Genomic DNA, 22,389 nt, shown 5'->3' on the forward strand with positions numbered 1-22,389 from the left:
AGGAGGATGGGAAGCGAGCCTCCCGGACCAATCTGCGCCGGTGCAGACGCAGTTCTCCGCCGGGGGCGCCGGGCGGCGCATGCGCAGGCGCGAGGTTTCCGTTGAGAAGGTGCCGCGGCGGCGCCGGAGGTAGGAGGAGCTGAGCTTTGGGGCTGGGAGTCCGCACCCGGGAGAGGAGATCAGCTACCTCGGGCCTCTCTCGCTCCCCTGAGGGGGAAGAGCCGTCTCGCCTGCCTCAGCCGCGGTGTGGAGGCGGGAGCCGCGCTTGGGTGGAGGGGGCCGGGCCACCTGAAAGGAGGACGGGTGGGGGGTTCCGGATACCCAGGGGGTCACGGCTCGGGGGTCACTCTGGCGATCGGAATTCGCCGTCAGAGTCCTTGACAGCCCTTCTCCCGCTTCCACCTGTGTCACTGGGTTGGGGGGAGCGAGGGTCCGCCCCACACCTGCCCATTCATTCATTCCGCGTCTGCTGTGAGCCCGGCGCCGCGGTAGGTACAAGGCTGAGCAGGCACAAGTCGCCGGCCCTCTGGAAACTTGCAGTGTCGTAGGACCCGCTATTTCCTTCAGCAAATATTGATTGAGCACGTATAAGAGACGGACTGTTGTAAGACTAGAAGCAACAGAGATGCGGAGACAGCGCAGAGTGGAGGGTGGGATTTGCCCTAGCTCTCCACGTCCAACAGGAGAAAGTCAGTTTGCTTAGCCTGACGTTGCAGGCGCTTGGACACTGATCTCTGCTTCTCCCTGCAGCCTTCTCTCCTACCACCACTTTCTTTTTCCTCCGATTGCACCAAACTCTTTGCAGTTAATTAATTCAACAGATAATTGTCGAGCACTTTGTATAAGTCAGGTGCTTTATCAGCCAAAGAGAATACGAAGTAAAATAGATGAGTCTTTGCCCTCCTGAAGTTTTCAGATTAGTAGGGGACAGATAATAAGTCAATAAATAAAAATATAAGAGCTGATGCCCAGGAACCACACTGCCTGGATTTGATCTCAGCCCTGCCACTTCAAAAGCTGTGTGAACTTGAGCCAGTTCTTCATTCTTGTGCCTGATTCCTTGCTGTAAAGAAGGGGTGATAATATTCTACAGAATAGGGTTGTTGTAAGGATTAAATGAGTTAGATTTATAAAGCAATTGGACCGGTTCTTGGCATTCAGTAAGCATTCAGTAAATGTTACCTATTACATATGATTATAACTTGTGATAAATGCCATTGTGAAAACATTGTGTGATAGTAGAAAGTAATGGGGGTGGAGAGGATCCATTTAGATAAAGGATGAGGGGAAGCTTGTCTAAGGAGGTGACATGGAAGATGAGAATGAGCCAGCCATGCAAAGTAGATTCTAGGCATGTGTGTCTGCCCAGCTCTGGAAAATGAGATGATTAATGGGATTACTTGGACAGTGGAGATGGCGTTATTGTATGTGAAATGAACTTTCTGGCATTGCGTCATTCCATTTTGATTTGTGAATCCCACTAAACTGTGCTAATGTAAATAATCCTGCCCGTAAGGCCCAATCTTTGCATATGGGCAGCATTCTGGTCACCTGAATTTGGAGAGCTCTTGCTGAGGTGAGAGGATGGTGAAAGGTGGCCTTTTTTTGATTTGGAAAAATTGGTTGTATCAATGAAAGATGAGCCTCCTGTGTTCCTATCTTTTGTTTCTTCCTGAGTGTTCAAGTGCATATTCTCTCTCTCTCATTACATTGCCTGCTGATAGAGCCTTTAATAGCTAGAGGCCTTGGACCAGCGTAGGCTTAAGAGATAGTTTATCTGGATTCGGGGGTCATCTTGTTTCTGTGGTGACTGCCTTTCATGGGATTTATTCCCAAGATTTCAGTAAAAACAATACTCTTGCAATATGCACACGTTTCTCTGCCTGTGGAAGAACATACTTTAACAGGTTTCTAGAGCTCTGCCCGCTGTTGTGTTGTGATATCCTGTAGGACAGTGAGTCTGTGTTAACCAGGCTTTACCTGAGTATTTGACAGAGGTATTGATATTCTGAAGACTTTTCCCATGTGTCACAAGCTCTTCCTTCCTGGAAAAAAATGTCATAAAATGACAATATCTGTCTAATTATACTTAGATGCTTTTGGTTTTCCACAGATGTGAAATTAAATGAACCAAACCTACTTTGTCACCATGGAGATCTTGGAGAATCACCTGAGCACCGAGTTCATATCTCTTGTATCTCGGAGGCATCTCCTGGACAACAAAACGTCTCAAATGTGACCTTTGACAGAGGGAAGCTTTAAATGTGCTGTTTGACACAGGCTTAATTTTAAGAAAGACATTTTAAATCATTAGGGAAGGGAAAAGAGTACTTTTTGCTCAATTGTGCAAACTCTCCAGGTATCTCAGTGAGAAGTAGAGAGGAATCCTAATGAAGCTGCAAGTCTGAATGAGGCCCAGCTAGGCTCGTTCTCGGTCCCCAGATTGACCCTCACTCCTCTGAAGACCAGCCTGAAAGCCTTGAAACCGGTCACATGATGGATGACTCAGACGATGATTTTAAGGAACTCTGTGCCACCTTTTTCCAAAGGGTGAAGAAAAATGGCACCAAAGAAGGGTCAGGGGAAAGGAAGACACAAAAGGCCTCAGATGGCACTCAGACAAGCAAACCGAAAAGGACCAAACCAACTGCTACCAAGAGCAAAACCCTTCAAGGCCCCAGGGAGAGGAAAACTCGATCTGGCAGCCAGGGCCCTAGGACTAAAAAGCAAGGGGCACGCAAGTGTCAGGAGAGAGAACCAGCTCCCCCTGAGGATGGGGAGGGAGGCGTGTGTGCTTCTGCTGTGTTCCAGGAATGTGTGCGGAGCACCCAGTCAGGTAACCAGGCCAGAACCCTGCTGAGAGGAAGCCACAGGAGATTCGTACTGTATTAAACAGGGGTCAGAAAAATGTCTGAAAAAGGCTAGGTAGTAAATTTTTTTGGCTTTGCAGGCCATAAGGTCTGTGCCACAACTCCTCAACTCCCTAGACCATATGTAAGCGAATGGGCTGTGTTCCAACGAAACTTCATTTGCAAAAGCAAGCAGCTAGCCCGAGGACCAGAGTTTGCCAACTCCTGTTTTAAATAATAGTCATAAAAAATATAACCCCTGTGTGAATTTTCTACATGATCATGTTTGGGGCCCTCTGCTCTTTCAGAGTTTCCTATTAATGTTTAGATTATGTAGTTGACATGAATTACACGAATGTGAAAATAATGCTGCTTCTCTTATTTTCTCGAACTCCTTCCAAAGTGGGTAAGTTGCATTGGGCCAGCCAGTTTGGTTAGACTGCTGAAAAGGCTTAAGTCTCAGGAAAATCTTCAGGTCCTTCCTTTCTCCTCCAAACACCTTTTATTCTTTTCTCCCCCCCCCCCCTTTTTTTTTGTTTAAAGCAGCTCTCTTACCCTGCTGTCTTTGGCGTACTGAACCACATGCTTAGCATACAGACTTCATTCAGAACTGAAAACCAGCCTTGCGTATATAATATAGTACAAGATCTTTGGGCATCTGAGTTCTGTTTCTAAATTTTTCTCACCTTCACTTCCTGATCTTAAATAATACTTTTTACCTAGCATGGTCAGCATGCTCTCCCAGTGGAGTGGCGGTAGAGACTAAGCTCGCAGAGACTGGCGTAAGCTTCAGTAATGTTGCTGAAGTGGCATTGGTCCTTCACACTGCCTTCGAGAGTCCAGTGAAAGCTATGCAGGATTCCCCCAGAAAACCGCACCCGTAAACACCCCTGTGAAATTGACATACAGCTTCAGGGGCTTTGTGGAGCCCCACTGGAGGCCATCTGTGGACACCAAACTAAAGGAGAACTTCTGACCTAGAAAGATAGAAATGTTTGTCATTAATATTTCTTTAACAACGGCTCTTTAGAGATATAATTCACATCCTGTAAAATTCAACCTGTTGAAGTGTACAGTTCAGTGGTTTTAGTATATTTACAGAGTTGTGCAACCATCACCACTACCTCATTTTAGAACACTTTCATCACCCCCAAAATAAACCCTGTGCTCATTAGCAGTCACTCCTCATTCCCCCTCCTGTCACAGATGTTTATGACAGGTATATTTATATTACCACAAACAGTGAGGTTACCAACAGTCAATCCTAGTCACAATTGAGAGTTAAACCAAACTAGTTGGTAAAGTTGAAACTTGGGCCTGACCTGTATCTGGTGGAAGAGTCTTGTTTCTCCAGCTAGAACAAATGCCTATGAATGTTTTTTGCCTTTTTGCCAGAGGCTGCTCCTGACAGCATCTCCCAGCCGCCTCCTTCCTGTCTGACTGCGATTGTGCCAAGTCCCTCCAAACCCCGGACGGCAGAGCTGGTCCTACAGCGAATGCAGCAGTTCAAGAGAGCAGACCCGGAGCGTTTGAAACATGCCTCGGAAGGGAGCTCCCTCAAGGCTGCACTTGAAGAAAACCTCCCAGTGGGCCTTGGAGAGGAGATGATGGCAGGGAACGGTATGCTGGGAGTTTTCTGTCTTCCCAACAGGGATAAGTTCTAACTTTGGAGGAAGGGAGGCAAGAAGGAACCAGCGTTCATTGCGTTCCTGCTGGGGGCGAGCTCTCCGCCTGGGAGTCTGCCTTTGCCACTTCAGTGTATCAAGCCAGAGAACAGAGGGTCCCTTGGGTCATTTCTTACTTAGCTTCTTTGACAAGGTACCTCTTCCTCTTTTTTTTATTTTGACTTTTAATTATAAAATTTTTCCCATACAGAAAAGTCAAAAAAATATGTTACAATGAACCACCTACATCCTCAACCTAGATTTAAGAATTGTCAACATTTGTCACATATTTTTTAAGTCTCTATAAAGACACATACATTTCTTTTGTACCATTCGAAAGTAAGGTGTAGATCATTATGCTTTGCCCCTAGATTCTCCTACATAATCGCAATGCCGCAGTGCCGTGGTATTGCCTGGCATCTAGTTCATATTAAAATTTCCCCAGTTGTCCCAAGGATAGCTTTTATAACTGTTTCTTTTTTTTCTGAACGAAGATTCATCAGAACTATAAGTTCACACATTGCACATGGCTATAATTCAGTGGTCTCTTAAGGTCTAGACTCCAAAACAGTCCACTTGTCTTTTTTTTATGATACTGACTTTTTGAAGAGTCCAGGACAATTGCCCACTTTCTGGATTTGTTTGATGGTTTCCTCATGGTGTCCTTTAATCCCTTCCTGTAACCCTGTGAGTTATACTATGAGTAAACTAGGGGTGTGCGTGGCTCCAGGTTGAACAGTTGGACAACACTGAGCAGCTGTGCACTGCATATTGCACCACCCCAAGAGGCACATATTGTTGGGTAGGTCTATGCTTTATCCCCTAAACAATATGAATCCTCATCTCTGATGAAAATATACAAAAGGAAAGAAATAGGAAGAAAGCGTATTCCTATGTAGTTTCTTGATGTTGCATTTGCAGATTTCACCTTGGGAGCGCTGAGGATTCTCAGGCTGTCCCAAAGGTCTACACGGGTAGCAGTGTACTATCTGCTGTGGCATCAGTCCTTGTGGCAACCAAGGGGTGCAGAGGAGTCGCTGAGCCAGTGCGTGAGCTCAGCACCTGCCCTCCGTGTGACTCAGTTGTTTCCCTGTAGCTTCATATCATACCCAATAATGCTCAGGAGAGAGAAACCATTTCTTTGTCAAAAAAAAAACAGGGCACCAAAATGGAGTGTAATGCTTTCTGGCTTTGGTGGAAAGAGTAATAGGCCATAGTAATTTCCAAGAACTGGGGATTTATGAAGTTCTCAGGGCATGTCCTTCGTGAGTCCCAAGGGTCTGCTCCAGCAATGTCAGATGTAAGAGAGGCCACAACGGTGGGCACGATCACCTTGGGAGCCATCTTCAGACCAGAATCAGTCCGTCCTTTGGTCTGATGCTGAGAAAGAGACTCTGTCTTTTAACTGAGAAAGGCATTTCATTCTGACCTGGTTCTTCTGATGGGCAACAGAAGGTCACAGCAGTTGGGAAGGTTGAGCTTTGAAGAGAAAACTTAGATATGCTGGAATAGGAGCTTTGTAAACCTGGAATGCCCGAGGTAGCTGACTTTAGCAGGAATGGAAGGATGAAAGGCAAGTTCTCTAAGACCTTGATACTCAAAAGAGTGGTCCTGGACCACCAGAATTGGCCTCGCCTGGACCTTGTTAGAAATATAGAATCTCAGGCTCCACCTAGACCTCCAGAATATGAACCTACAGTTTAACAAGCTTCCCAGGTGATTCTTATGCATATTAAACTTTGAGAAGTACTGTTCTAGGAGCCCTGTTTAGTGTCCGGTGTCACTGGATGGTGCGGGGCATGAGGCAGAGTGGTGCTGGGTCTGGTTCCTCCGCGCTCCACCCAGTGTCTGTGCTCTGCGAGATCCCACAGAGGTGTGAGGATGAGCTCATGCTCATGGATCTTTGTGCCTCTCCACAGGATCTGGGCCCATGCTGCCTGCTACAGAGAGTGATGCTGCAGTGGCCTTGGCCCTGCAACGGGAGTTTGGGCAGGAACGAGCATCTGCACATGATGACAGCCTGGAGGACAAGGGGTTGTTCTTCTGCCAGATCTGTCAAAAGAACCTCTCAGCTATGAACATGACACGAAGGGAGCAGCATGTGAACCGGTAGGAGCAGCTCAGCCGTCGCCTCTCCACAGTCACGTCTCGCCTGGGCGTGACCAGATCCAGGGGCTCCCTGTGGCGGTAGTGGGAATCTTGAGACACCTTACTGTGATGCTAACACCTCAGTGTTGGTGTCAACCTGTCCTTGCTTTTTTTTTAACAGCTTTACTGAGATATAATTCACATACCATACAATTCAGCCATTTAAAGTGAATAGTTCAATGGCTTTTATTTAGTATATTCACAGAGTTGTGCCACCATCACCACAATCAAATTTAGAACATTCTCATCAACCGAAAAAGAGAACTTGTATCCATTAGCACTCACTCCCCACTCCCTCTCCCAGCCCCTGGCAACCACGGATCTACTTTCTGTCTCTATGGATTTGCCTATTCTAGACATAAGTGGAATCATACACTTTGTGGCCTTTTGTGTCTGGCACCCTTCACTCAGCCTCATGTTTTCAAAGTTCATCCATGTTGTAGTGTGTGTCAGTGCTTCATTCCTTTTTATGGCCGAATAATGTTCCACTGGATGGCTAGATCATATCTTGTTTATCTCTTCATCCGTTGATGGACATCTGGATTGTTTCCACCTTTTGACTGTTGTGACTAGAGCTGCTGTGAACATGCATTTCATGTATTTGCTTGAGGATCTGTTTTCAGTTCTTTTGGGTATATACTTAGGAATAGAATTGCTGGGTCATATGGTGACTCTATATTGAATATATCCATGCTTTCTTTAGCCACCTTTGCTAACAGATACCTAAATTCATTGTCTGGAGGCTGACTACAGGCTGTGTGAAGGGATTGGCATTAGGGGAACAAGCTCTGGCCCACAGCATGTCCATGTTGACGTGGATTCACATCTACAATCCACATTACCAGGGAGGGTGGTCCTCCTATGTTTATTGTCTTCCTCCAGGTGCTTGGATGAGGCTGAAAAGGCGCTGAGACCTTCCGCACCTCAGATCCCTGAATGCCCAATTTGTGGCAAGCTATTTCTCACCCCAAAGAGCAGGATCAGTCACTTGAAACAGTGTGCAGTGAAGATGGAGGTTGGCCCCCAGCTCCTGCTCCAGGCCGTGCGGCTGCAGACAGCTCAGGCTGAGGGGTCTTGCAGCACACCGGCATCAGGGTGAGTCACATGAAAAGGAAGAAAATCAAAGAAGTACTCTGATTGGTCCAAAAAAACCCAAAAGCCTTTTGTAGTGCTGGAGGATAGCAAAGCCCTCACTGATTCTGGAAATGAAACATTTGAGAAGGAAATCGGGCAGTCTCCACGGGGAATGAGGAGGAGACGGATTCTGCATCCTTGAAGGCTTTGAAGTGGTCCATGCGGGTGTATCTATAGAAGGGACCATTTGGACTGGTTTCCTCAAGGTCCTTCCTGGGACTTTTCCATTCCCACGATCCTGCGGTCAGTGTCCTCTAGAGCAGCTGAGAATTCAGTAGTTCACTTTACCACATCTATTTCATGTGTGGTACAGCATGGCTTCCATCTCAACATAGTCCTGTATTCATACTGTTAATGTAAGATTGCTCGGCATAGTTCAAAGAGTTGGTGAGACAGAACCATGGCTTTTAAAATAAATTTTCATGAATTATATGCTTAAGTGTTCAAATAGGAGGCCCTCCTGATAGCCAGAAACAAGTCCTCGCATGCAAACCACAGGCACACAAGTGGTGGAGGGTCAGCCCTCCTCCACATTGCCCCTGCCACTGTGGACACGAGAGACGACCCCAACATAGAGAACAAAGGCACTGTGGGCCCTGGACATGTTTCTTTGGACAGCTATCAGGAGCAAAGGGAAGGCCACGGGTGGTGGCTCTGTTTGTCCCAGCTACTGCCTTGCACCCAGGTTAGAGGCACCTGGGCTGGGCTAGTGCTGAGACTGGGGAGGACAGAGGTCAAGTCTTAGCTGGCAGCCTGTCTATATTAGAGCACATCAACACTAGCATTGTAGGCCTCCTTAAGGCCTGAGAATAGACATTATCTCAGCCATTGCTTGCCTTTTGTCAGGACCACACTGAAACCATCTACTCAGATAAAATGTATCTGCTTTTTAAGTACCTCCAAAAAGTGAAACAAGATACGTGTGAGTCCTGCTAGAAGGTTTTAGAGTAGAAAGCTACAACAAATGGACACCCTTGCTGAGACTTTGAACCTCACCTCCCCTAAGGCCTAGGCTGGGGCATTTGGAACTCTGGGGTAGTCAGAACTCCCCGGCCAGGGCACATATGCTAGTGAGGCACCCCACTCACCTCTGCACCCCTCACATGCTCTCACCTCAGCCCAGCCCTGCCTGCCGGGGCCAGAGGTGCAGCCTGCAGCAGCTGCCTTCCTCACAGAGACGGGGGCCCCAACATGTTGGGCGGGCTCCCTTCCCTCTTGGAGACTGGTTATCCTGCAGGATTCCCAGGAAGTTGGAACTGAATTAGGGCTCCCTTAGACCTTCCAAGGTGATCCCTGGCCCAGTAGTGAGCACGAGCTTTTGTGAAAGCCAGAGGTGCTTCCCAGCATGCCCCTGCAGCAGCAGGGCAGGTGGTCCTGGGCTTGGGCTTCCTTTTTTCCCTTCACCGTCCTTCTTCTTGCCCAGCCTGTTGGGATTCAGCAGGCAGTCTAGGTTCCCTCCAGCCAGGAAATCCTTTAAATAAGTCTCCTTCGAGCCAAAAAAGGTGTTGCTCGTTGGCCTCCAATCCAGCTGACCACATTGGCGGGCTAAGGTGGGAGGCCTTTCTTTCAGGCCTTGGGCAGAGGCATTGCCCTGGGGCCCTCACAGGAGGGAGGGGATCATTTTATGACCAGTGTGGCCAGGACCACCTTGGGAGCATCTGAAGTATCGACGGGCAGAAGTTGGTAGAATCCGGGGAGCTGACTCAGAGCCATCGAGTGTTGACTCCACCAGAGGGGTTTGGCCACATCTAGGCTGTGCAGGTACCACTGATGGCTTTTTAGTATGTCTGCCAAGAACCTGGCTGGGCAGCGTCTCACAGAAGGACCCAGACCCATCCACGTCTGGACCGTGATGAACTTTTGGCTCAGGATCACATGAGCTTACATGAGGCAATAGAATGAGCTCTGTGAACACGTGAAGCAGTTGATGCTTCTGTCTGATGGGTCTACATTTATCCCCTTTCTCTTCTCCTAGTCAGAGAAGAAGGAGTCCAGGCCTCTCTGGTCCAGTGGGGACCACCTCAGAACAGGAAGCACTCGCACCTCTGGCCCTCACTAACCTTTCTGTTTGGTTGCCTTTCAAGCTTCAGCAATCACGTTGGAGGTCTGAAGCGGAAGGGAGCCACCAACAAGAAGGAGCCGAAGAAGAGGCGGAAGGTCAACGAGCCTGAGGCGCCGTCCGAGGACCTGCTGGTGGCCATGGCTCTGTCCCGGTCTGAGATGGAGCAGCAAGCAGTGCCGGCCACACTCAGATTGGGAAACACTTTTTCTGAGAAGACAAGACCGGGAGCAGGTACATGGCCAAGAGTGGTGGCCCTGGGTTTGGAGGGTGCCTCGCTGCACTGTTGCTGGCTGAAGGTATACTGCTGGGGGGGCCTCAGGGTGAGTGGACGACTCCTTTGTTGACCGTGTTTCTGCTTTTGCTCTCTAGAGAAGAAGAGTCGCAAGAAGAAAGCTCTTGCTTCCGCCCCCCAGCTGTTAGTCCAGGACTCGGAGACCACAGGGAGACAGATAGAGGATCGCGTGGCCCAGCTCTTTGCAGAGGAAGTGGAGTTGTCCAACACGCCACCACTTCCTGGGAGCAGAATTTTAAAGGAAGAGCTGGAAAAGGCCAGCTGGTGTCTGCAACTACCTAGAGGGAAGCAGAACTTTCTGTGGGAGCGCAGTGCCCTGACCGGGGCCTTGACGCTGGAATCCTTTTACACGGCAAGCCTGGTCCCTCCCATGGTGCCCCAGCGGCCTGCCAAGGTGCGCCCTCCCCTCCAGGCACATGCGGTGGGCTTTGGGGAGAGGTTGGCAGCTCCAGGATTGCAGCACTGGGTATCAACAGCTGGGGGAGGGAAGAGGAGAAAGCCCAGGGGCGTGTGCTGTAGCGTGTTTCTCTTTGCAGCAACTTGATGGCTCTCCTGATAAGAATAGGGAGGAGCACTGGTTCCCAAATGTATCTTGTTCCTGGAGAGCTTGTGTGAAATGCAGTCCCGGGCCCCACCCCCGAGGGGCTGGCATAATCTGCCTATGATGGGACCCAGGACAGATAAGCCTGAGGCAGGTGGTCCAGGAGTCAGTACTTACCCTCTTGAGGCCATTTAGATGCCATTAGGAGGACGGGGTCCCCCAGGGACCTTTCTGCAGACGTGGATGCCACAGGCATGGCCTTCGCCATGACAGAGAAGCCTGTTGACAGAGGTGGGGAAAAGCTTCCCAGGGTTGCTCTGGGCTGTGGCTGGTACCTTTGAGGACCTTCTGTGTGGTGGCTGCTGCAGTAGCCACAGGGTCACTCTGGCTTCTGACTTCTTTCAGGGTCTCACACAGGAGCCTACGCTGCCACCAGTGCTACCTGACCAGCCAGAGCCAGGTGTGCGAACGCCACCTGCTTTCCACAGCACCTGTTCTGCAGGTGGAACCCCCAGGAATCCGTCAGTCTCTGCCAGCCAGAGGGATCACCAGGCCCTGCAGGACCTCATAGACCTGGCAGGAGAGGGGCTGAGCGCCAGCCCGTGGCCCTGCAGTGGGGGCCTGGCCAGCTTGGGAGAGACCTCAGGTGAGACACTGGATGGGACACCTGGCCAGCCCCGCCCTCTGAGACCCTCCCCTCCCTGTCGCCCTGGCTGCGACAGACTAGTCCTTGCAGTGCTGTGATGGCCACTCACATTCGAGGTTCCCTGACTTGTCCCCATACAGTGGGGAGAACACAATCCCTGTAGATGCTTTCCTCAAAGCATCCTGTGACATAGGTAAGTCTGTCACAAACCAAGGACAGAGCTGTCTGCCGAGAGCGAGTGATGGCGTGGGCTAATTTTGTCTACTTTACTGCCTCTCTGCTAGTACCCTCTCTTGGGAGGGGGTGGTGGTGGTAAAAGCTGTTTGTGGGTGGTTTGCTTTCAATGAAGAATCCTCGGATAACAAGCGCCTCTGAGGCACCTCTGGGGTCGGCTCAGCCGACCACTGATGCTCTTTCCCTGGTGCCGGGAGGTCATGTTCTTTTAACCTGCAAATCCTTCTCGCAGGGATGGACTTGTCACCCAGTGGCCTTCCACTGACTGGCTTTGTCCTGCCACGCAAGGAGAAGCAGCTGGAGAGGGGCGGCCAGGCTTCGGTAAGGATGGGGACTTCTCCCTGCCCCCGGCTCTGCAGACTTCACTGTGTGTTCAGTGTGGTCGGCTCTCTGCCAGCCTCCAGGCCGTTGCACGAGTCCATTGGTTTCCTAGACCCCTTTCAGCTGAGCCAGGCAAGAGCCCACAGGAGCCTCCTGTCCCCTTCTCCGGGCTCTGCCATGAGGTTTTTGTTGTTGAACTCTGGGGGTACCTCAGTAGCCAAGCCCCGGGAGCCCGCTCTGTCCTGGGAGCCCAGAGGGATTGCCATTGCTCTGTGAGGCTACCTCATTCAGCCCACTGCTCTGTGTGCTTATTTCTCAATGTTTCATTCATTCCTTTAGGCCTTACTGTGCTCCTCCTATGTACGGGTCCGAGGCTGGCCTCCAACTAACAGTTCATGTTCTGTGTTAGTGTCAAATCGGGTTGGAAGTTGGGTTTTCCTTAGAGTGGACATCATCCCATTAGTGTATCATTATCAGCCAAACACTTCACACCAGGCTCACCCTGGTGACCATGACACATTGTCAGAGAAGGGACTTGGAGCTCCTCTCGGCTGGGTCCCTGAACTGCTTGGGCTCGGGATCCTTGTCTGTACCTGGGGCTGGTAAGTTTCCTCAAAGAAACACAGCCTGGCGCGCACACAGCACTCTGCAGCTGCTAATGCTGCAATCACAGCTTTGTTATAACCATTCCGCCTCTCGACTTGCTGGTCCTTCCCATGTTAGGCCAGGGCATTCAGTATACTAGAGAATTTGAGAAAGAAGCTAGCGTTTTGCTGTTCTATATCGCTGAGTGCCTTAAGGTAACTTAAAGGTGGAACCTAGCCTAGGAACCCTCGTGGAGAGGAGCACCAGCTCGGTTGGGGACTTGCACAGTTAGAGATAGGCAGTAGATGGAAGTGATGCTCTTCTCTTGTTTCAGCTCTCCCTCGGTTTGCTGGTGGCTGACTTCAGTGCCATGGTCAATAACCCACACCTGAGTGACGTCCAGTTTCAGACAGACAGTGGGGAGGTGTTGTATGCTCACAAGTTCGTGCTTTATGCCCGCTGCCCGCTTCTCATTCAGTATGTAAGTAGCCAGCAAGCGGCGCCTCCATCCCACTCGAGCCTCCTGACCTTCTTCTCCTCTGCTCTCGTCCTCCCCCAGCCCCCCTTCCCTTCCCCTCTTCCTCCCTCTCTCGCTCTCTGGTTGTCTTCCTCTTCACTCTCTGCCCAGGCTGACTCCCTGTCTTACTGCCCCCTTAGCTCCCTGCTCCCGAGCCCCATCACTTCCACTCCCCCCATGCTCTCACCCATCTCCCTCCCTGCTCTCCTCCCGCTGCCCCAGAGCCGTTTTTGTCTCTGTTGCCATAACAGTGAAGCTTCCATGAAGAAGATACATTTGAGGTTAGGAAGTGTATGAGGAGATGACTTCAGGATTGGGAAACATCAGATTTCTTGTTCCATTGAATAAAAATCCTTTTTTGCCCAGAATTGTTTCCTTTTCCTCTATTTGTGTAATTATAAAGTCTTATAATTGACCTGTTTAAGGGTGAACTGCTGACTGACATGTCTGCACTGACATGGATTTGACTTGAATATCATGTTGCAGGAATATGGGCAACTGCTGCTGGTCCCTATCAGAAGCTTCTGGTGCCTTTGATCCATCTATAAGAAGGAACTAACTGGGTTCTTGAACATCTATCCCCAGTTTGGTTTTGAAAACAGAAGTTTTATGGCCTAACCTGCGGAATTCCCGGCCAACAGAATGGAGCGACACTGACGAGTGCTCGTCCTGGGGATAAGGCTGTTTGTAGATTAGAGACTCACAGGACCTCTCAGACCCTCTGTTTCCCCCCAAATCAATAAACCTTCTGTATTTTATTTCACCCTCAGGTAAACAGTGAAGGCTTCTTTGCTGTAGAGGATGGAGATCTGAGAACCCAGCGTGTCCTGCTGAGTGACGTGAGCACTGAGGCCACCCGTGCATTCCTGCATTATCTCTACACTGCGGACACTGGCCTGCCTCCCCAGCTGACCCCTGACCTGAGTTCCCTGGCCCACAGGTCCAGATTGTTCTTTCCATTTACTTCATGGCTTTTGACATTAACTGACAAGGATCAGCAGATTGGTGGCTCACGGGAGGGTCAGGGCTGGGTCCATCCCATACCTTTGAATCCCAAGGTTTGCCCAGTGGAGACCTTGAACAGAGCTCATTAACTGGAAGTCTAGCCAGAGTGGATGCTTCAGGAGAGCCAAGCGCTGTGGAGGAGGGCCTCCGCCCAGTCACATGGCTTTTAGCTTCCTGGGCATTATGAGAGAGTGGTCTTCAGCCTCAACTCCCCCCAAACACTGCTGCTCCTTGATTGTTCTGCCATTGTGGTTGAACAACGGCAGTCTTTTCCCAAGTCCCAGAAAATAGAAGTGGATAGAATGCTTAGTCTTGGCTCCTATGAATTTGCACCTACCTGATTTGTCCACACGAGTATGTCAGGAGATGTGGTAGGTAGCTCAGCAAAAAAAAAGGTGTTCTACCTCCCAACAAGGCTTGAGGGACTCTGGGACAAAACCTTGTTCATCCAAGGCTGCGTCATCCCTCGGGTGCATTTTTAGGAAAGGATCAGCTCAGCCTCTGGGGATTTAAATGTCCCGATTAGACCACAGAGCCTTCAAGCAGGAGGCAGGCTGGCGTGCACATCGGCCAAGGCTGGCCTGTGACGGGTTTACCTCGGTCACCGTGCTTTGGGTGCCTTTCAAGGCAGCGTGTGCTCTCCAGTTGTGCAGTACCACCAATCCCTGTTGTCTTCAGCTCAGCCCGTGCACCCCTTCATGTGTGTGCAGTCGAGTTGGTGAGCCCTGCCTTAAAGGCTCATGAGTCTCTGTTTCTAGAGCCGAGTGGCCTGGGGTCTTGCTGGGTGTGGGCATGGGCATCATCTTTGCAGGAGAGCAGGGAAAAGGCCAGGACTGAGTTACGGTTGTTCTCCCTGTGAGGACTTCTGCTCTGGGGCTGTCTGGCCGCCGCCTCTGTGCCAGGTGGTGGTAATGCACAGCGTTTCCTGTTGCAGGTTTGGTGTGAGTGAGCTTGTTCACCTGTGCGAACAAGTGCCTGTCATGATGGATTCAGAGCGTGGGCAATGGAAAGATAAAGAAGACGAGGATTGTGAAAGCAGAGCTGAGAATTTCCAAGAACTCTTGAGGTCAATGTGGATAGATGAAGAGGAAGAAGCAGAGGCTTTGTTGAAATCTGAGAGCCATGAAGAAGACAGAGAAAAGGTGAATGAAGCAGAAATGGAAGAAATTTATGAATTCGCAGCTACTCAGCGAAAGCTGCTCCAGGAGGAAAGAGCTCCAGAGATCAAGGAAGAAACCAACCAACTTGGGGAGGATGACCCAGTTTCTGGGCAAATCTTAGCGAGCGTCCAGGTTAAAGAACAGCTGGAAAATGGAGAACAAATGGAATCTTCTGGTCAAGGAAGAGACGAGACCTCAGCCAAGTGGAAAAATGTGAGACAGTCCATGCTCCCGGCGCTCGAGGGCCAGTGTTCAGATGGGGAGGAGAAAGCAGAGGCCCCAAAGGAAGCACGGGATCGTTCCAGCTCCTCTAGCCCTCCTCAGAGCTGCCGGGCAGAGAGAAAGGAAGGCACCTTTTTGTATTCAGTTGATGTTGATGATGATGATGGTGATGATGGTGATGCTGAGCGACCCTTTTCATCAACTCAGGGAGGATACCCTGAACTGTCCCAAATAAGTGATCCCAAGGAAGGAAACAGCACTACTGGGGAAAGAGGGGTGGAGAGTTCCCGAACCCCCGCTAGATGGCAGGCACCCCCATCGCACCCGTGCTTCCTCCCGTCACAGCCCCTTCAAGGCAGGAGTCCCGGTCGGCCACACCCTCGCCCTCATCACACAAGCGACTCATCCCCGCTAACCCCCCAGTTGCAGGGCGGAGCTTCCAGGGTGGCCTCCCAGGACTCACCATCCAAGCAGAAGAAGGGCAAGAGCCTTCTCACGTTACTTAAAGATTCAGGCCACCAGAAAGGCGAAGAATATGGTTCTATATTGGAACGCAGAAATAAAGGGGTCCTAATCTCCCCAGAAAAATCTCCGTCCATTGACCTAACCCAGTCAAAACCTGGCCATTTGAGCTCCAGATCTCAGAAGCCTCCATCTACTGTCAACAGAGAAGATGAGATTATCCTTTTACTGGATTCAGATGAAGAGTTGGAGTTGGAACAAACCAAAATAAAGTCAGTTTTTAATGATCCCCTGGAAGAAAGGAAAGTTCTAGAAGTTAGCCCCAAGTCTTCTGAGCTGTTTCCTATCATCGACGTTGATGCAGATCAGGAACCTTCCCAAAGCCCACCAAGAAGAGAGGCCACTTTGCAGGGGGAGGAGGATGGGCCACCGGGGAACCAGGGCTCTGTGGGTGGCAGAGGGACCCCCCGGCTGTTCTGTGATCCCGAGAGCAGCCCTGACGAGGACAGCAACACAGATAACTCGTGGCTGGTACCCGCCACCCCGCTGGCCGGCAGAAGCCGTGACTGTTCATCACAGACCCAAATCACGGGCCTCAAGTCCAGGACTTCAGCAGATCAAACGGTTCAGCTCAAGCCCAGGGCCCCGTTACACAACACGGATGTACCCAAAGCTGTGAATAAGTTTTCAGTGATTGTGCCACAGACATCATCGTCATGCCTGGTTGCCGTCGCTCCTGGAAGCCCTGACAGTGGAAGGCAGGTCTACAGAAGCCTTTCCAGTCCCCATCCCAAGCACCACAAGCACTTTCCTCCTCTGGCTCCCTGTCCGATCTCAGGAGGCCTTGCTGATTTCACTGGGCAGTTCCAGAAGCGCTCGCCGCCTGGGCCCAGCCTGCCGAGTCAGGCCACAGCGAGTGAAGTGGTGGAGGTTGAGGACAGTGAAGATGAGCAGGAGGTGGCCTCCCGGCAGGTGAACAGCAGCCCCCTGCTGGACAGTGATCCCCCAATTCCAGTTGACGATTGCTGTTGGCAGGTCGAGCCCCTCTCACCAATTCCAATTGACCACTTGAACCTCGAGCGGACTGGCCCCCTGAGCACCAGTAGCCCTGGCGGTAGGGTTGGGGAGGCCCCAGACAGCGGTGACTGCCACTCTCCAGCATTCCTGGGTACCACTCCTATCCGAGGAAGCTGCACTGGCCGAAGAAAGTCTCAAGAGAAATCCCTCCGGGCCGGCTCCCCTGGGAGCAGCAGGCCGAGCCTACTGAATTCAGCTCTGTGGGATGATTGGGATGGAGAAGAACAGAAGTCTCCAGAGGTTCTTCTGGCCCAGACACTGAGTGCTGATCAAGCTCAGAAATCAGAAGAGTTAGAGACACCAAGTGAGTAGTGGGGAGAGGTATTTGTCTTTTACGCTATTTTACACAAAGGGGCATGGAGGAGATCAGTAATGACAATACCGGGTGGCGATGCTGAAGGGACTCTTGGCCTGTGGCAAGCCCCTTCCCTTCCTTCCAAATCCCTCTCCATGGTTGAGGGAGAACTGGCTTGCTATCAAACATATACTTGTTAGCCAGTAAGTCAGGGCCTCCTAAACTTGCCTGGATCCTATGGTTTGCCTGGGCACTTGTTAAAAATCCCTATCTATGGACCCCACTCCAGAATACTGAACCAGCATCTCCAAAAGGCCAGGACACCTACAGCCAGGTGTGCCTGGGGATCAGACAGGTGTGGCTCCTCAACAAGTTAAACACAGAATTATCATATGACCCCGCACTTCCGCTCCTACATAATCATCCAGAAGAACTGAAGTCAGGACTCAAACAGATCCTTGTACACAAATGTTCACAGCAGCATTATTCACATTAGCCAAAAGGTGGAAACAACCCAAATGTCCATCAGCTGATCAATGGATAAACAAAATGTGGTCCATCCATACAATGAAATATTATTCAGCCATAAAAGGAATAAAGCACTGACACATGTTACAACATGAGTGAACCTTGAAAACATGCTCGGAGAAAAAAGCCAGACACAAAGGACCACATATTGTATGATTACATTTCTATGAAATCTCCAGAATAGGCAAATCCATAGAGACCGAAAGTAGATAGTGAATGCCAGGGGCTGGGGGGAGGGGAGAATAGGGAGTGACTGCTTGTTGGGTACAGAATTTCCTTTGGGGGAGATGAAAATGTCCTGGAACTAGACTGAGGTGACGATTGCACAACATTGTGAATATACTAAGTGCCACTGAATTGTTCACTTTAAAATTTTGTTATGAGATGGCGCAAGTGTGCTGTGAGCCTCCATCCTTCCTTATCTGCTTCCCTGACCCTCCCCAGTGGAGGGATGCCACTTCCCAGCTCATTTCAGTCGTAGGAGAGCATCAGAGCCCCCAGTGTCGGCCCCTCCAGGCGCTGCTGCCCTCTAGCCGGGCAGGTCCAGGGAGAAACGGGAAGGGGCAGGGTAGCATTGAGCAGTGACTGGTAACAGGGAGACAGAGCTTGTGAGGCAGAGCATCTGTCTGCGACCTGGCATTTCATTTCCTCCTAAAATCCTACACTAATTGGGCATCATTGACCAGCACTTTCAGCCTTGAGCAGGCTTCAGAATTGCCTGGAGAGCCTCTTAAAACACACATGGCTGGGCCCCACCTCAGAGCTTCTGCTTGAGGAGTTCTGGGGTGTGACCAAGAATTTGCATTTCTAACTGGTTCCCAGGTGGTGCCATGAGAACTGCTGCAGGAGACGTTAGACCAGGGGACCTTGGTCTGAATCTGAGGTGGGCTTCAAGGGGGTGACACACTCTCTGAAATTATATAAAGAAAGAATTGTACGCATTTTTCAGGAGACAGAGCCTGTTGTTTTCACTAGAGTCTCAGAGAGCTCCATGCTCATAAAAAGGATAAAAACCAAAGCCCATATGTTCCTAAATTGTCTCTTTGTCTTTAAAACACTGATCTCTTGTCAAAATAACTTTATTGAGATATTATCCACATATGATAAAATTCACTCTTTAAAATGTACAATCCAGTGGTTTTTCGTACATTCACAATGTTCTGTGATCGTCACCACTATCTAATTCCAGAACATTTTTATCACCCAAAAATAAATCCCATACCCGTTAGCAGTCATCCCCATTGCCCCTTCACCCCATCCCCTGGCAGCCACCCATCTGGACTCTGCCCCGTTCACACAGCATCAGCATTGCACAGGGCCGTGGCCCTCACCATGTGCAGTGTGATGCTTTCCCACAGGAAGACACAACTCCAGGGTCCAATGGTACAGAGGTGGATGTCACCACTCTCACAGAGCAAAATGCTGACTGGGCTTTCTTCAAGTGCAGTATTTCTCTTGGTGACCCTAACAGGGTCAGAAGAGGTAAATCCAGTTGCCTCGTGCTGAAACGTGTTTCTTTTGTTCTACCCAGAAGGTGCTAATCGGAAGAAGAACTTGCCCCCGAAAGTGCCCATAACTCCAATGCCAAGGTATTCCATCATGGAGACCCCAATACTGAAGAAAGAGCTGGATAGGTTGGTGTTGTTCTTGAAAGCTTGCTCATAAGTGGTCCCCTCCCTGCTGCGCATGACCAGGCTTAGCGAGGCTGGGAGCTGAAGGATCCAGCATGGGGCTCCATCTACCTTGGGCTCTGGTGGTGGGAACCACTGTGGGGAGGGAGTGTGTGTGACTGCTGGCTCTCTGCATACTGTTCCCCAAATTACCCAGGCCCCAAGAAGCTAAGAAATGAGACTCCTTCAGGTTACCCATCAGGTGACAGGTCTCCAAGTGCCACGTAGATGGAAATGGGACCCTAACTTAATAGTCTGAGTAAGGAGACCTGATTTTTTAAAAGAACATCAAAACTATCACATCCCAATGAATGCTGCTGGAAGTCATTGCTACCACCATGGCCCAGAACATGAGGCAAGGCCCTTCTGGAATATTCTTCAGCAGAAGCCCTGTTGGCACTCAGGATAGACACTAATCTCTGAATGCTCATAAACGTCAGGCATTTAAGATTTCAATTACACAAAGCTATTTATTGATAATTGTTTGCTCTTTGCTGAGGTTCACCTGTGTCCCCATTCAGGTTTGGGGTCCGCCCTCTGCCCAAACGCCAGATGGTCCTGAAACTGAAGGAGATATTCCAGTACACTCATCAGACGCTGGAGTCAGACTCCGAGGACGAGAGTCAGTCCTCACAGGTGCCCCTGGAGGCCCCGCACAGCCAGACCCACATCACCAAGACCTCCAAGGCTTCAAGGGCAGCTGATCTTGCTCGGCTGGAAGCCACTTCTGGCCCTGGTCCCCAAAGGTCCAAGGCACCCACTAAGACCAAGGGCTCCCGACATGGAAAGAAGCAGCCCGGTGGAAGCATCCCCACCCTGAGCACGTCATCGGCTGAGGAGGGGCCTCCAGGCCCTGATGGTGACGCCCAGCTCCCAGCCTCCCAGGAATCCACAGCCACCTCTGCGGATGGCAGTGACAGTTCCTTTGGCTCACAAAGGTAACTGGATATAAGAACAGAGCCAGTGGCTTTGTAGGTCCTTTGTCCAGTGGGTCTGAGAGTTGGCATAAGCAAGGCCTAATGGCGATGTTCAGAAATCCCAGTTGCCTTCTGGGTTTGACCTACAGGAAAGCCAGGTGGAGTTAGGGGCTGTCCACTGTGAGCCTCCTGAGCAGACCTCTGGAGCTCCCACACCTTGCCCCACAGAAGGTTCCCTCAAGAGGGGCCAGCCTAGCATGCCTTCTCGGGGCGGGGCCAGCTGCCGTTGGCAGTACATTCTGGCCAAGGGCAGGATCCTGCTCAGGCTGGAGGCTAGAGTGCTGGTGACAGCAGCCTGGAGTTTCCTGCCACCCTCTGGGGTCGTCCATGCCACATGCCAGGCTCCACAGGGGACAGAGAAACACACTCCTTCCCTCAAAGAGGCTCGTGGTCTTGGAGCTGGAGACAAGGGGTGTCGCAAAACGTTACTGTCTGGTTCCTTTCAGTTCTTCCTCCTGTGAGTTTGGAGCGGCCTTGGAGTCTGCAGGAGAAGATGAGGTGGGTGAGGAGGCAGCCGCCCAGGCAGTGGCCACAGAGGAGGCAGTGAGGCGCTACATCCGCTCCAAGCCGGCCCTCTACCGCAAGGTGCTGCTCTACCAGCCCTTTGAGCTGGCAGAGCTACAGGCCGAGCTGAAGCAGCATGGCATCCGCATGGCCATGGGGAAGCTGCTGGATTTCCTGGACGCCCACTGCATCACCTTCACCACCGCCACGGCCCGCAAGGAGAAGCTCGAGAAGAAGAGGCGGCAGCCTGTGGGCAAGAAGAAGGGGGGCAAATCTGACAAGCCTATCCCCCCATCCCCAGCCCTGGCCGTCAGCAGCCTGTGAGGGTCTGCAGCCCCCGTTGGCAGCCAGGCCTCCCCAGGTGTTTCTGGGCTTCGACACCACATCCTCTCCCCCTGTGAAAAGGACGACAGCACCTACCTGGATCGTCCTCTTGACTCCATTTCCCACATGGTATTCAGAGCACGTCGCCCACTGGATTGAGGGCCCCGGGACCCCTCCCTCTGTTGGTGCCCAGAGTTTGTCTCCCATTAACCCTGTTGGGCCCCCATGTGTTTCAGAAGGGCAGTGGGCCACTGCCAGCTGGCCGGAGCGAGGCTTGATTCAGCCTCTCCACAGCCTCGGATTCAGTCTTTTGTTCTCCGTGTCCCTCAGTCGCAGGTATCCATGTCCTGAGATGGATGTTCAGGTCCAGCCTGTCCCTGCCCCATCTGTCTTCTCAGCACTCGGGCTGTAACCCCAGTCTCCACCAGCAGACCAGGTGTCCACAGGCTTCCTACACTGCCATGTCCCAGGTGCTCTGCTGGGCCAGCCATCCTGCCCAGACATCTGTCAGTGTCACCAGCAGCCTCCAAACTGGACAGTGCAGAAGGGCCCAGAACAGCTCTGAAGCCCCCAAGACAAGCATGTTCTTTGTTAACTGGTTCTGCAGGTGTGTGTTAAAGCTGCCTCCAGCCTCAGGAGCAGTGCGGGGTACAGGTGAGGGCCAGTAAGAAGAAGAGTTGGGTCTTTAATCCTTGTGAATGTCTTGTCTGTTTTAAATACAGTGCAGTCCATTTTATATGACGTGCAATAAAAACAAAAAGGCTTTATAAAAACCTTCCAGATACTATGCTCTAGAAAAATAACAAAGGAAGCAGGCCATGAGCTTCACCCGCAGCTCCCCTGCTGCCCCCACACCCATGTCTGCAGAAGGCCTTTGTGCCTCTTCTTCATCTCAAGGGATAGCCAAGGCCTGCTGACTCCCATTTCTCTTCATTCATTCGTTCATCCATGTGTTTGTCTGTCCGTACACCTGCATTAAGAGAGCCCTTACCAGACCCTGAGCTCCAGCCCTCCATGCTCACAGTGAGGCCTGAGGCCCAGCAGCATCACCCAGGGTTGCTACAGATGCAGGCTCAGGTCCACCCGGACCCACTGAGTCAGAACCTGCGTTTTAACAGGAGGAGTTTGTGAAGTCTGCTCTGGCCTGTGTGCCGGCTCCTGTGGAGAGACGT

General features: G+C 50.9%; 1 protein-coding gene across 6 annotated transcripts; it reads left to right on the forward strand.

Moving 5' to 3' along the window:
* The first annotated feature begins 7 nt into the window (after nt 1-7).
* Nucleotides 8-21,990, forward strand: SLX4 (SLX4 structure-specific endonuclease subunit). 6 transcript variants are annotated; one of them, XM_070568616.1, is made up of 15 exons: nt 8-129; nt 2,114-2,836; nt 4,245-4,469; nt 6,433-6,622; nt 7,544-7,756; nt 9,880-10,088; nt 10,227-10,543; nt 11,096-11,336; nt 11,803-11,891; nt 12,811-12,957; nt 13,764-13,933; nt 14,933-17,223; nt 19,274-19,376; nt 19,934-20,350; nt 20,836-21,990. In XM_070568616.1, exons 2-15 carry the CDS (start codon nt 2,494-2,496, stop codon nt 21,215-21,217), a joined length of 5,337 nt encoding a protein of 1,778 aa, XP_070424717.1. In that variant the 5' UTR covers nt 8-129; nt 2,114-2,493; the 3' UTR covers nt 21,218-21,990. The 6 variants fall into 6 exon arrangements, with proteins under 6 accessions (XP_070424717.1, XP_070424720.1, XP_070424718.1 ...); XM_070568619.1 differs by having other exon boundaries at nt 19,274-19,331; XM_070568617.1 differs by having other exon boundaries at nt 120-244.
* Nucleotides 21,991-22,389: the final 399 nt, after the last annotated feature.

This window comes from Equus przewalskii, chromosome 12, assembly GCF_037783145.1.
Source record: "Equus przewalskii isolate Varuska chromosome 12, EquPr2, whole genome shotgun sequence".
Lineage (NCBI taxonomy): Eukaryota > Metazoa > Chordata > Mammalia > Perissodactyla > Equidae > Equus > Equus przewalskii.